The 16,190-nt window shown below is 39.3% G+C and overlaps 1 protein-coding gene across 3 annotated transcripts in view; it reads right to left on the bottom strand.

Moving 5' to 3' along the window:
- Positions 1 to 16,190, bottom strand: part of LOC117238804 — a 164,883-nt gene that overhangs the window by 20,314 nt on the left and 128,379 nt on the right. For all 3 annotated transcript variants that reach the window (XM_033504017.1, XM_033504016.1, XM_033504015.1), the window contains one exon: positions 1,079 to 1,125. In XM_033504017.1, coding sequence (XP_033359908.1) covers positions 1,079 to 1,125 — 47 coding nt within the window. The remainder of the gene's footprint in view (positions 1 to 1,078; positions 1,126 to 16,190) is intronic.

A 16,190-nucleotide genomic window follows, 5' to 3' on the forward strand; every position in this document is an offset into this window, starting at 1 on the left:
ACAAAGGATGATAGGTAACTCTGAATTTTCTATACACAGCGTATACGAAACATGCCCTATGGAAATTGCGAGTTATTCCAAAATGGAAATAATAATTTTTGTATTTAATTTTATTTCGCTCGTTTAATTGCTCCGTCTTAGCCAGCTACAAATTATTCCATTTTTTCCCGTCCCGCAATGAATGCGCGCAATTTATTTACGCGAAGTGACCATCGCAAATCGTAAATTTCATACGTTGCGCGACCGCTTTTATCAGGATCTTGACAATCGGCTGCTATTGAAACGTAATTTCAGTTCATATTCTTTTTTTTTGTTCCCGTTATTTTGCAGATGGACGCGATACATTTGTTTAATGGTAATGGATGTCTATTTATTTATTTGTTCATGGTTTATCGATAAGCCAGAGTCGATCGTACAACTACGTAAAAATTAATGGGAAATCGCGGTGTGAAACGACGCGTTCGACCGTTTTTGTTGCGAGAGAAAAGAAAAACACGAATTTTGAATGAACGACAAGAATGGCCGTTTCTTTTTGAACGTTTACAACCTTCGATGCGGTTTTATATACTTGCAACATTTTAGACGCGCCCCGTGCTTTACGAACCTTGTCACCTTACGGTGAAATAGTTATCGATTTCTGGTGTACTTTACGAGTTTCTTCTTGCACCGCTTACGTGAACGGAGAACATAAAGTAAAATAGAAAAAGCTCGTTCCCGTCTACCATCGAGGTTAAAATTTACAACCTTCTCCATCGAAAGCTAGACAACTTAACGAGCACGGCATAAAACCGGAATATATCTTTTTCTATCGTAATTAGATGGCTTGACGAAACGACTATATTTCTTATCGCGAAAGCGCTCAAATTTAACTTGGTGTACTTTATGGGATTATACCCCAAAAAAGGATGCAGGTTGGAGCGATAAGAAACGATTTACGATACATTCCGTGCACGTTCTGGGATACGTTGGCTCTCGGAGTTTCGTCGGTTAGAATCTATCTAGTCGAGACACAAACACGAAATCATGCCCGTTCATCCAGATGGGGAAACAACGACAATGAGATTTTTTTCGCTCTTACTTCCGTGGTTTGCAACGATATCTTCTTCTGTGGATTGTTCCCGGTATCTGTAACAAAAAGCAAAACACGATTGGTTAGTGTCGTGATTCGATGTTAACCACGAAATATTGAAGAATTTAAATTTCGAATGTGTTTCAAAATATATAGGTAATAAGATTCTTGGACAATTGCAACCAGGATCCTAACGTGGATGTTAAACATTAAAGCCAAAAGCAAGAGGCAAAAGTGGAAAGAGAAAAATACAAAGAGGTGCGGAAAAAACTGTGAAAGAATTGGAATAAAACGAAGGAAGGCTGGGCAGAGGTGGTAGTAGTGGTTGGAGAAACGTGACACACAGTGTGAACGAAAAGAGTTCGTGAATGCGACAAGGGAGAATCGTATAGAGAAAAATAGCGAAGGCTCGAGTTTTGGAGGAAAAATTTGCTTTCAAAAGCAGCAAAAAAAAAATTTCTTTTTTTTTTCAAGCTCGTGAAAGTAACTCTTTTTCCCGAATATGGAAGCAACCCATTCTCTAGATTCATCTGCCGACATAATTGAGTCTGGGAATATTAGAGGGGTTCGTTTTCGTTTCTCGTGACGAATCCATACGATTTTTCTCCCGGAGGATTTTCAGCCTGGTCGCTTTCAACTAAATTCGAAACTTTAATTATCTGTTTGCATTTAGTTTCAACAATCCGGTTTCCTTTTCAAAATTTTCGACACCATACCGCTTTCATTCCATCCCTTGCTCTCTGTTTCTGTTCAGTCGTTACGGAGACATTGTGAACTTTGCATGGTCAAGGATTGAATTTCGAGAACGGACGGACTTGACCAAACACCGGCAGTCACTTGCAGCCATTTAAATAGCCCGATTGCTAAGTACACGGTTAACTATGTGTTTGTTTAACGTAATTACGCCTCGAGACCAGGTTTATCGAGCCACGTCCGAGAAGATCCAGTCGCGAGAAATTCGTAAACCGACGACCGCGCCTACATTCTCATTCGATCGTCATCTCCGCGGACTCGTTTCAATCGTGAACCTTGACTGAATAACTTGACTGAAGAAAATTTCGATGAGATTGATCTACGGATAACTTGGTCTTCAGGAGTGAAACGCTAGGTAACTGGTTAACGTAAAGAAGTCTCTGAATGAGGAACAGGCATTAGGAGGAAATTTACGGTTTTTCGAACGAATTTTCTGCGAATGTCATCCACGTTTCTCCTTTGGATCACAGTTGAAAAATACGAAGTGACTGTGGATTCCCAACGCATCATATATCTTTTGGAATATTCATCGAAATATGCAGTTGTGGAATTTTTAAGCTTGTCACGCGACTACCGGAATGTTGAATTGAAGTTCTCACGCGACCCACCGATGCACGATCAATGGATTTCCGTACGGTCTTAATTTCTATAAGCCAGGTTCGCCATCTGTTTAAAATTGATTCTAGATGAATCTTTCAGAATAATATCGACACGAGGTACAGCATAAATTTATCATTCGGTACACTTCTTGTTTCGTATTTGAGCATTCTAGAACCCCATTTTGGTTAATTTAATTATTCGAGAACCACAACCCATTTCGGTTACGTTATAGCCACGAGATAATAGGTTATGACTGAAAATCAATTCAAACAACGTACGAGATAACGTTGGAAGATAAAATTCAAATGTTCCTTCGTCAACTCTAGTACGCTGTCTTCTTTTAGCTCTTCTTGAGTAGTTAGTGCAGCCAAATAGGTGAATTTTCAGTTTCTTTTGAAAAGACTTTGGTAAAGCGACGCGCTATCTTTTATCTTCTTTTTTTTTGTAATAAATATTCACTCAATTTTTCAACGGAGGCCATTGATGGATATGTCTAGCAATTGATGAAAAGCTCATAACAAATCGATCCCTGTCCATTTTCGTCCCCTCCCCCCCCTTTTTTTAGGTAAGCGAAAGAATACCATCTTTAATTTCTTTTAGTTGAATACGTTTGAACAGTTTTGTCGAAATATTCGTCATTCGCAATTGAAATTGAACGGTGTCGTTCGATCATTTTACAAACAAATCAATCGTGGGTGTATCCTCTAAAAGGAATCACAGAGTACATGGAAGTCCCTAACCTGTTTGGTCCATGACTGTGAGTGTTGTGTACAAGTGGGAAGATTTTACCCCCAAGAGCCCTGTGACAAGCACAGTCATTGATTGAGCGACGGAGCTTGTAGTTAGAGCATAATGGAGGCAAGCAAGGTGACAAAGGCGCCGGAGAGAATCCGGCAAGGGCTGTAATTGTCCTGCCCTGGTTTTAATCACGATCTCCCAATGGGGAACAACATCGATTAAATGTTTTAATCACACGCTAACGAGCAAGTGAAACGAGATAACGGATGGTTCCGTGTTGCGTCGTGTAATAATTTACCGCGAATCGATGTTTGCGTACCGAAAAATTTCTATGCATCGGTAACTGTAACCGAGGATGGAATTAATCACTTTTCTATTGCCAATAACATATGGGCGGGTAGCCCTTTTGCGGTGAATGAAAAACTCTAGTTTAAACAATTTTTACTACGTGGCGATGCAATATATTTCTCTTTATTTTTTTTTTTTTTTTTTTTTTGGACAGAAAACAACACCCTATCCTAGTGAAATTTGTAACTTTTCGCTATTTTGTGGATTTTAGTGGAATATTTCGAGAGAATATAAATATCGTTTTGTTTGTGAGAAATCGTGAGAAACGAAATGGAAGGAACTCAGGAGGAAAATTCGAACATTAAAAAGTTTATACGTATAGTAAAATTGGCAAATTTCCATAGAGATTCGAATTGCAGATCTTTGATTTCGAAAACTGAGACTGTTTTTATTACGTGTGGTTTACATTCATATATGATGTTGCAACGTGATCATTGATAGTGTAATATAAAACTTAACTGATATACAACTTATAATACATGCAGCTTTGCGGATGATTTTTGTATGGTATTACTTTGGTAGAGATACAACGCCGATAATACAGTTAACGAAACAATGAATTAGTTTCGTCGGCGTATAATTTTGCGATTAAACTGTTAATCTTGTTAATCGACATGTATACAAGCAAATGCGCATCGACCGCAATAAATCCTCTCTTTTTAACGCGTAAAACCGTACGCAAATAATGCATGTTTACTCGAAGCCAAAATACGATCTGCAGTGCTGAAAAAGGCGAATAATTTAACGTCCTATGATACTTGTCCTACCTAAACATCCTCTACTTGTTGACTCGAGGTCCATTATCATTAAAACAACTCCGAAATCCCAACACTAATTATTCAATAGATTCGATTTTCCTACAGTTTACCACAATCTGTACGGATAAAAGACATTCCAAAAGAAAATAAAAAAAAAGGAAGAAGATACACAAAGAACTTTATAAACGCGAAAAAGAACTAAGGAGAAAGGCAGGATTTAACAAGTTAATCAGTTAAATAATTGATCAAACAAATAACAACCAACTTAAGACCATTTGTTAGCATACAGCGTTGTGGGAAATGGAAATGGAAATGGAAATGGGAACAGCAGAAATCGCAAAATCAGAAGTTAGATGAGTAGAAAGCCCGCGTTGATTATTACGATCGGTTGAACGCAGCGATTCGGTGGATTTGCAGTCGCAGCTGATTCCGAGTGGGCGGCGATTTTTCAAACGCTGGCTGACATTACGCGTCGGCCGACGACGTAATATCGTATCGCAGACCCCACGGGGAACGTCGATATTTCTATCGTCGGTTATTTCCCCGGCCCGTTTATGAGTTCCGACCGAGGATAAAAAGGAGGCTTCCCTCTTTATTGCCGTGTTTTTCGCGGTGTCGCCGCCGCGCCGTGTACGGTGTCCACCCCCCGTTTCGGACAAAAAAGCTTTCATAAAGGTTCGTTCGACGCGTTTATAACGATACTACCAACGAGAACGAAACCGTCGTTGGACGAATTGCCGAAACGTGCTGACGATATAATTTTTAAAGGTAATAAAATGGATCTGGTCGAAGAATGTTTCTACCATTTTTCTGCCTGTAATAACAAAACAACGCTTGATTATGGACGGCACAAGGACACAAAAGAAGCGGAAGGAAAAATCGCTTTCGCAGTTACGTCGCGTTTGAATTTCAAGTTGACAGGAAATTAGATATATCTATGGTTCCTCTTTTCTGTGTAGCGCGCACAGGTTATCGGTATTTTCGTCTTTGAAAGAAAACCAGGAATTTGATTTCTTTTAGACGGATCGACTCTTGTGAATGAGCCCTATCCGAGCGATGAAAAAAGCCGGGAGAATAACCAGAGCGAGGGAGGATGTCGATTGCTCGTGCCAGCGGCTCGATCAGGTATTAATATCGACGCGATCCGCTCGATTGCACTTGAGTGGCTTGCTAATTGTAAGTCCGTCCTGAATTCCTACCACTGCCAAAGAATCGGTGATTTATTATGCTGGACCCGGAAGATTTCGTTGTGGATTCAGCAGGTTAATTGAAACGTAAACAAAACAAATAAAAATCTGAACGTTATCCTCTGCTTTTGACGTGTTTATCTTACGCTAATGGAAATATCGTAACTGTTCTATTCGTAGCTCGGCAAACAGATATTCTTTCGATTCTATGGCATGGCATATGTTTCCTATATCTTTTCATCAAGTCGAAAGTCAACGTCATGTTACAACACTATTCTTCTATCTTTCTTTCTTTCTTTCTTTCCACGTTCCGTGACATTTAAAAGAAATGGGGTAAAAAGAATTTACGACGTCAATGAAGCGAACGTTCTCGCTCACCGTTCTCGATGGCGTAAATAATCATTTTCATCCTAAGCCATACTGTGTAACGAAGCCACGACAGGAAATGTAAAAGACTTATCGGGTCGAATATTGGCCGCTGCGCATCGTGGTCCCGGTTTTCCGATACTTCATTCTCTAATCCCTGGTACAGCCTTCTTTCTCTCTCTCTCTCTCTCTCTTCCAGCCACCCTCTTTCTCTTTCCCTCGTTCCGTTACTTTTTACCGTTTTCAAGCTACCAGTTGGCCACGGAACGCGCAATCTGCTGCCAGTCTAGCAGCCTAGTTGCATCCGTTGAAAGGAAATCCACGTGGCTGGTGATCGATGAATACACGCGCTCGCCCCGAGAGAAGCTCGGATTAAACGAACTTGGAAACGCGATGCGATGTTTACGCGCGACTTTCGAATCAGCGGCTTTTGCGATTCACTTCGGAACTGGTTGTTTGCTCTTTCGATCTTCGATTAACGTGTCTTTAGACTTTAGACTGATGTACTGTCCGTACAGACAAAGTCGAATCGAATGTTGGTACAGGTATTTGTAATTGGATTATTCGTAAGAAATCTTGGCAATATTGAGGATGTCTACGCGAATTAATATTTTTATGAATGCAATAAAGAAATGTGATTTATATAAAGATTCGTTTCTTCTTCCAAGTATCGTAATATCTTACTTTCGATTTTTGCATATTTTGTATCAGGCGTAGAAATTAATACTATGTTCTCTATACGTAGATTTGAGCTTAATACGTAGATTTGATTTATCTGCATCGATTTTATACCAGTCATAATTTATTCGAACAATAGGAAATTATTTTCAGCAGTTTCTCGCTTAGAAGGACCAAAATTATCGTATTTATAATTCTGCAATGGGAATGCACCGACGAATTACCGAATTGATTGACTTGATTGGTTGACAGTGATTTTCATACAAATGCATAGACTTTGGCAATGTAGTTAAATTTCACTGTTTTGATTTGATCGTTTGCCATAATCAACAGATTATTGGCATACATGAGAATTCGAATGAATGGCGTGCGATAGAGAACCGAGAATGTGCATACTACGTTTAAAGTATCAATAGCGACTGAAGAGAGATTCCTAGAATGAACTGCGGATCGACATACATGGAACTATGTACGCAGAGATTCGCCATGTGTTGACTGCAGTATAATTGAGAAGCTGGGAAGCCTTAAAAGGCTTGCGCGAGAATTTAGACGGAGAATTTAGGGAATAGGGAATTATTCCCAGGATTAATATTACTATTATTTTATTTCTATTTTGTTCTTAAACATATAGTTTCGTTCAGTTCCGTTTTATGCATAATGTATAAAAACCTACTTACGATGTAAAATTCTTACATTATGTGTAAACAACATACCAAGATTGGTTGGTATTTCGATATTTGAAATACGAAATTCCTAAGAGAACATCGATATCCTGTGTCTGAAACGGCGATCCCATGTTTCATTAGCGTAGCTCCTATGTATCAACATGCAGAATGCATTTACTCTGCATCTGCTAACAATATGCTATTAATGCTGTTGAATCCCTGATTTCTGATTGTCGTGTATTCTTTCCCGACATCATCGTATCGCGAATTAACGTCGCTCGGGCAAATTTTCCAGTTGCAATTGCGAGACCCTCAGTTAAAATTTAAGCGACTCGACGAGGAAACCTGTTATCCTCTCACGGTGGAGATCGAAGCGCGACCACGAAATGGACCAAGCTGCTTGTAACCCATATCGATTCGAGACGTGTGTCAACATCGATTGAATCTATAATCCTTCACAGAGGGATTAATACGAGGGTCCTTGAAGTGATGTCAAGGGTGTAGGATTGCGTGTCCGGTTATCGATCGGTCTAATCAGACCGTGTCAGACAAATCATCTTGACATTTGATCCTTCGTGCGGATGTACATGACAAATCGTGAAATTCCGATAACGGAATTTCGAGAAACATCGGTTTCTTCTTAATCTCTTAAGGAAAGAAAAGTTGTTGGAATCATTGTGTGATTCTATGATATAGCTATTTAATTGCATTTGTAAATAAAGATAAAAGCAGGACGAGTTTGTGTTATAATGGAAATATTATGTTAAAAATATAACATCCTATATTATTGGTTATTAAATTTAAGTTATTCAAACAACGTTGACTAATCTTTGAAGTCGTTTGAATCATCATGAGGGACTGGCGTGTACGGGATTAAATATACACTGGACAACGAGTAAAGTCGTAATCATTAAGCGCGAAAGCGTAGAATAAAATAGCATTAGTCTCGTTGCGGGAAATTCCGACTGTTTGCAATGAAAATATTAAAACATCCAGCGTATTTTGACGCGTATTGGTTTAGCTCGTCATTTCCAGTTGTTTCGTCGACGACGGGCTCGATGTTTTTTCTGTGACGTGCAAACACGTTTACCGAGATCTACGAACGTGTCTCTTTTTCATATCTTCTCAAACTCCTCGACTTTATCTTTGATCTTTGCTTTATAACTCTGTCTCTTCTCAAAGAAACATTTACCAAGTTACGGTAACTGTTTGTTTAAATAATTTCAGTGGTTCCTGGAGGACGTAGAAAATTTTTGATTTAATAGGAATGGTTTGATAAAAAAAGGAGAAAGTGGATCACTCTCTGGTCCATCTGTTACAGTTACTCGTATTTTTGTTAAACTATACTCACTTTTGCGTAACTTATTGCTGTTTTAATGTATGCAAGTATCTTGTAATTAGATCATATGGATAATTATGCAAATTTATATTTTTACAGGCTCAACTAAGGGAATAAAATTTAAATAGAAATTTACCTGTTAAAACTATAACGAGTATTATACTTTGGATATCCTATATTATACGCATTCTGCACATTTTTGCAGCTCCTTTTTGACATAAATGAATAAAAATCTGCAGTCTATTATCCGCAATTCGCATTTATCGTCGTGAAACAAAATTGTTGGTTAATGAGCAATTTCAATACCATATTTAGTACAAATGGCTCAAGAAACGTCAATAAACGATTATGTGTAATTAGAGACGCTGGCAGGCAATGCAAATCCGAAGTGATTCCAGGGAAGCATTAAATCCGCTTACAATTGGACTAATTAAATTTCATTCGAACCAGGACTCAAAGCGTCTTACTTGCAGTACGATCGAAAGTCAACTGTTCGGAAGGATAATTCGTCGAGACTCTGAGTGTAGCTGGTTCCAATTGTTTCTACGATCGATGACTAATCGACGGATTAACGACAGAATTGCAGAGAAGGATCGTTTCTGCTCGAGATGATCGTCCGGAAGCTGGCCTGCATACTTCCATAAAACGGTGTGCCTTCTTTCGAAGCTTTTGTTGCCGCGCCGGTTCGTCCTCTATGCATTGCAAATTAACCTTGATCCGGTGGAAAGCTGCTGTATTCATCGATACCAATCTTCTCCGCGTTTTCTTCCATAATCCTATTCTGTTTTCCTCGTAAAAACTCGTTCGCAGACCTCTTCTTCGTTATTTTTCCGATCTTTGAACTCTTTTTCGTTTTCTTGTTTCAATCTTTAATGGCTCATAATCGTATTCGAACGCTTTTGAAAACTTTTTGTGAATCTACCGTGCGCGCTATACAACGGTTGAAGTTATAAAACAGTTTGAAATTTCAGCACGACGAGAACTGGTTATGGCGGTTATATTTGTAAAGTTTGGAACAGATCTGAAAATTACATATATAGGTGTTACATGATATTCAGCGCAGGTACATATTTTATAGAGTTCACAATAATTGTTCATTGCCATTTACCAAGGGATGGAATGATTTCCTCGCGACATATATTTAAAAGTATTTCAATATATTTAAAGTGACCACCGTATGCCTGTTCGTTCGACTTATGACACCTATGCCCTTTTATATTGTACTCTCCTTCTCTTTTATATGAGAAAACCCTCTTAGGGCGGAAACGTGATCGGCTTTTTATGCCTGATCGCGACAATCTCGACATTCGTGCAAATTCTTACAAGTAGGACCATTTAACATTTATTTGATGTTGAAAATGGCATTCGAATGATTATGTTGCATATCAATTTTTTTCTAAATATAAGTTTACAGCGAAGGAAAGTTTCTAAATACAATCACCACAGCTGTGTCACATTACAATGTTGATGAAATTTACAAATGTTTCGCATAACATACTTAATATATACATGAAAGTTTACTATGGTAAACATCGAAATAAGTTTCTCGCGAGTCACTGTGTACGTACTTACAAAGATGCAAACGTTCGGTGGATAATACTAAATCGCAAAGACTAAAGTTACAGAAGTTTGGTGGCGGTGTTTCTCGCGGGTGGAATAAATTCCTATTGCTTCCGGAGGGATCAGTGAAAGGAATCCGAGGATTCACGGGTTTCCGGAAACCGTGTAGCTTGTATATCGTTTCCAAAAACGGTTTTACGAGTAATATCGCGCAAGAACTGGCTTTCAAAACATCTACGATCGGGATTCACCTATAAACCGAGCAAAGCTATGCTGATCCGTTCACCAGTCTGGATCATTTGTACCGTTTACGTGTTCTCAAATCGTTGATGTCCTCGCAAGGAAAGTTTTTCGATTTCTTCCGTTTTATTGGATCGGTGTATGCGAAATATATTTTTCAAATAAAACACTTTAACCACGTGTAGGAAAACTTGTCAAGTCTATGCTTGTTGACTTTTAGCTTTGATATCAGTTTGTTGGTTAAGATAGTCGAAAGGAGAACAGATTGAAAGATATAAGCCTCCTAAAAATAGGTGATAAATCTATGAAAAGCTTTTAAACAAATAAGAATATATCATAAATAATTGACATATGTTCCGTAAGTTCCAAAATACATACACAATTCTACAATCAATTAAAAAGAACAGTTTTGATATTATGAAATGAAACCGATCGATAGCGTGTTAATCCTTAAAATTACTTATCATATTCTTTCTCTGTTGTCTTCGTATGCATCAACTTCCAGTCAAATTTCTACCAGATTACCGTCTATTTATTTTTCCGGCTTATTTAGCATATATTTACAGTTTGTCTGTATTTACATCTGACTTGTACGTGTACATTATGGATCAGTATAAAGGAGAAAATGCTATAAAGTGTTTACGAATTTGTCCTGACTCGTTGGATTATTTTGAAGCACTCGTTATATCTGGCCAGGTCTTGGCATACGATTGCGCATTAATGATTTTGTCGGTAAATGCCCATGAAGCTATGTTTATCCTTTAACTGCGGAATGCGAACACATAGAATTATTAATTAGACAGGTAAAAGCTGGTGAATTTCAGTTAAAGATCAGGCATACAGATCGTACACTTATCGGAATATCGATTTTAGGTCTCGCGATAATTACAACGCCCTCAATTACAGCGTGATCGAGGATTTTCTACCCTCGACCTCCTTCCACTAGAGATTCGAACAGGAAATGAAAATTTCGTCGTAAAAATTTCATTTCTCGCCTAAAATTCCCATCGGCTAATGGAATTACGAAAAGTTTCGTGAGTCGATTTTAAAAGTAGTTTGACTACCGTTGAAGATAAAAAAAAGTTTTATCAATCGAGAACACTGGTTCTTTGGAATATAACGAACGACTAACTCTTTGGAATAGTTAAACTAAAGGGTAATACGACAATTCGTTTAATTATCGTATTAATCAGTTAACGAAATTTCTGCAGATGTGGCGATAGTAGTTGTTGTTTCTCAGTACTGAATCTGATGTCGTTCTTGTTTCACTTTCTGAGCGTCAAGAATTATTATTAGCATATAGGAATTTCGTATTCATTACGACAAAATATTCAAACACCTATATAGATTCTTATGAGAGTATCTGTGCTATATACGCTCTTCTATATATGTTCTTCAGATGTTTCATTCAACTAGATGTAGATCCTTGGATATTGGCGTAGCAGAGGTCAGGTGAAATTTTACACGTAGTAACAGATACTAGGACAAGCGTTCGAGAAAATTATCTCGAATGAAGATTGCTCTGGCGGTAAATGTCAGAGGGCCACCGCGATTGAAAAGTTTTCTTCCCCCGAACATTGAACTTTCTTGTCCCTAAAATACTCCCTACGCTAATGAGAATTTAAATTAACAGTGTGTCCACACGCAACCTTCGAAGTTCGAAACCCCCTGTCCAAAGAACTTTAGATTACGCCACAAAGCATGTCGCGCGGTATTGCTTGCTGAGCTACTAGAAGTGATAGTTGTAAATAAAATCCACGACGGCCCGGCCAGTTAAGAAACGCAATCAAGCGGTGCTTTCACGTCTCGTTTTTCTTCTCCCTTTGTTAATTTCTCATAGCTGGTTGACCACAGGGTTGCAATTCTACCGTAGAAACAACCAGTTCACACAGCACGAGGTCGAGGAACTTTTATGGAAGGGTTTTGTGGTAATGTTGATTTACGTGTTCCTCTTTCTGGGTTTGAGTTTTCTACCGCAAAAACGGTTTCCTGGGATGTTAGATACATGTGCACACGTAGAGGGAACTCGACAGATTAGCTTGGGATGAAGATAAGAATTTTTGTCGAATTAATTTTAATTGAGATCGGATATCAAGCAGAATCGTAAAGTGACTTTAGTGCACGGAAGATTTTTTCGTTTTCCCTTAGAGTGTAAATGAAGTTTGTCTCTCGAGTGGTTAAATAAAAGACCGACTAACTTTGCCTTCGATTAAATTCTGGTTCCTGAGCAATGTACTTTTGAAGAACGCCGGAAGATTAATATTGATTCTCGGTTCCACGTGCCGGATACCGATGGAGCCTGAACCGCGAGCTCAAATCAAGTTAACGGAAATCCGTTTAAGAGAAACTTTTTAAGCGACTTCCTCCAGATTTATCTCGAAACTTTCCAACCGGAACTTTCACCTTCTACCCTTTTCATCTATCGATGCTTCGTGTCCAAGTTATTTCTAGACAATACGTCGATTCTACAAATTTTATTTACGATTGACCAAAAATAGTTCAAATCCACTGTTATTCGTTCTTCTTCTCGGGACGATTGAACTTGTAGAAGCAAGTTATTTGTTTCTCAAGAATCGAATGTTAATTGTACGTTTACGAAACTAACGGATTGACAAGAAGTTGATCAATTTCATTTCCGAGAAGCTTCGCGCGTCTTAGGGCCATTACAGAGGATATTTTAGACGACTGTAGGAAAATGAGCGCGTTAAAAATATTTTTCGAATACTTTATAATTCCCAGTATCGTACAACTATAGAAACGCTACAGCCTCAACCTCGATAGCTGGACAATATTCTATCAAAGCGGAATAAATTCACCGAAGACGGTTTCGGCTATTTGTCTGATCCGTCAATGGTAATTCGCCTTGTAGATCCGCCGGTAACACGGTCGTCGATCGTCGGTGACGAGAATTAATTGAACGTAGGAAGAGATTCGGTTCCATGATGACATCGACGACAAGGTTGCATCGTTGTACCATCGAATTCGGATACTCGTTCGATCTTGTATCGTCCAATACCCACGAACACGATCGCATCGATACATCTTTGTCTCGATGTTCTCTCGAAGAAGCCTGCATCTGTTCGATACGCGAAAGATACGACCAAGGAACGGATTATCTTTGTCATTCGCAAAGACTATAGTTTGTGAGCGATCAAGGGACCGGAGATTGGGCCTCTCTGCCTTCGCGTGATAGGCTTCGTAATTCGTTTTGCATCCTAAGAAGTGTAATGGGTGGCGGAATCGATACGGCTGCCGTGTTTCTCCGGCCCTCGGAACTTTCATACGCGACTCGAGGATTTGCATGATGAAAGTGCTCCTCGTAAGGTAATTTTTTTCTCAGCGTTATCGGCGTATTATCGAGCGAAGACTATTTTTTTCAAGGAGGGTGTCGAGCAATTTCTATCGAGTAAATTTATCAGAGTAACGCGATGGAAGGAGAAATTCTTATGAGTATGTTAAGCAATGCTCCCGTTTGGTGTAGGAGAAACTTTGTCGTGGTAGAACGATTCGGTTATCGGTGCATTATCGAGCGAAGATCGCTTTTTTCAAGCAGAATGTCGACCAATTTCTATCGAGTTTTATCAGAGTAACGTGATGGGGAAGCGATTCTTATGGCTACGTTAAGATGCAATTTCGTTTACTGTATGAGTGAATCTTTTTGAAATATAGCAGAGTACCGGTTAACCGGTGTTTATGAGATCGAATCTCTGGCCGGTTAATCGGAGGATATATATCAATTTTCATTTATCGATCGATAATGCAAAAATACACATAGCGATACATCCGCAGTGTGTGTCGATTGTTCATGCGTCGTGCCAATGAGTTTTCTGCTGGATAATTATTTTCGTTTCAACGAAAATGTCAAAGTGGCACCGGATAACCGGAAGTGTATTGTTGAAGCGATTTGCTTGAAGGATAACATAAGAGTGGAAGCAGTTGTTAGGCAGCATGAACACGTTGCCCGACAGAAATAAAAGAAACTGCAGAGTCGAAGACGCGCGTCGGAATTCTGGACTCGTCGTCGATCTCTTCGCCAACCAAGCATCCATTGTCTCGGTCGAATAGGATCACCGAGGCTTTGCTCGTCTCAGAGATGAACTTCGAATTCTCTTCGTAGAGACGAGCTTGGTAAAATCCTCGTGACCTCGGAGCCGCGGATACGTATTAAATCCCACCACCACATCGGCTCCATCGAGGATCGTTGAACGACGAATTAATGGAACGGAATAGTGCTCGAAGATATTCGGAATAGAAGCTAATCAGAGGATAGCAGAAAAACTAAATATTGGCATGGAACGATACGTAGGGAATTCCTGGAAAATTGATCGTTTCGAAAATAGCTCGCTGGAAGTTAAGCTTAAATAAAGATCCCTGTGATCCTCCGTGCTGCGTAGTTATTCAAATATCGTTATTAGAGTCGAGTTTAATTTAATATCGACGCCCGGGCTTCTCGCTCTGGCCCGTTTACTTTCGAATTAAATTAAACAACGGAATATTCGAAGCTGCAATAATATTCCCGTCAAAGGAAGAATGTTGTTTTTCCCAAAACGGAAATATCAAGAGCGCAATTAACGATTAATATTCGACGAAAAACTATTAAAAGATATAAACACGAAAAGATGGCACACATCCGTGCGAAAATATTAGGAAAGCTGCTGGTTTCATACGAAACCCGATGATTAATCCAAAATATCGATATGAGGGGTCAATGATCCTTATAAATATTAGTTTTCTGTACATTTTAATTTATGGAGATGCGAACGACTGATATATAAGAAGCAAATATTTGCTCAAACCATCTGAATTAATTAGGGTAATTAATATTATTATAATAATTATCTGTCAACCCCTTGACAACCTCTTAATATAAATTCTATCGAAAAGATATGGGCTAACTTGAGGATAGAAAACTTGAAGAAGTTTGCCAACACGATAGTTTTGGTAACGCGAGAACATATTGGATTTTAAAATTCCTACCCTCTAAAAAATAAGAGATGTGACTTATCGTGTTCTTCTTCTGTCTTCGTACAATACCCATAAAAGGGGGTGTATATGTGTATATGGCATCGCGCGTTCTTGGTGTACACGGTTATTCAACGCGAATAACACATTTTACGGGAATATCGACTCGTGGCACGGCGCGCGACTATTCAAGAGGGTTAATCGACCCTTGGAACGCGGGCTGCCACCAGCGAGGGAAAAAATGCTCGATTTACCGGTTCGTACGCGTCGACGACTAACCGGCCAATATCGAGAACGTTTCCCGCGATTTATTTTCACCGTCAATTACAAAATATTTTTGCAATTTATGCGACATCCGGTCGGTGATTTACCGTGACATATATATACGGTGACCAGGTATAAATGGCGACACGTATGAAATATTTTTAACGCGGCGTTATTTATGACTTGATTTCACCCCTTTTACACGCGACCAAGTCATTTTCTTCCGTAGCGATATTTTTCATTTATCAGACGTGCGCGTGCGCTCTCTTGATCGTCGACGGGAAAAATTAAACTCGACAGAAACGGAATTAAAAGGAGGATGAAATGGTACGGCAACGGGAAGAGGGGGAGGGGGGAGGGGGAGGTGAAAACGAGGCGGTCGTTTCCGGCACGAGGAGTTTCGGCCGCTTGCCATGGGAACGTTGTTTTTTAACTGGTCGATAATTAACAGGACTAACGTTTTATCGTCCGCGTGGAATCGGACTCGTTCAATTTCGTATAAACTCTAATTGCTGGCATGCCACGTCCATATATTTTCTCCGTCTCCGTCCATCTAACAAACATTGCTTTTCGCTTCCTCTCGGTTTCAAGTGTGGTACGGCTTTAAATATTTTGTAGTTCGTTTAACCGCGTCAAATTGAAGCGAATTCGAGTTCGGCCGAT

The sequence above is a fragment of the Bombus vosnesenskii genome, unplaced genomic scaffold (genome assembly GCF_011952255.1).
Source record: "Bombus vosnesenskii isolate JDL3184/JDL3185 unplaced genomic scaffold, Bvos_JDL3184-5_v1.1 scf7180000013607, whole genome shotgun sequence".
Lineage (NCBI taxonomy): Eukaryota > Metazoa > Arthropoda > Insecta > Hymenoptera > Apidae > Bombus > Bombus vosnesenskii.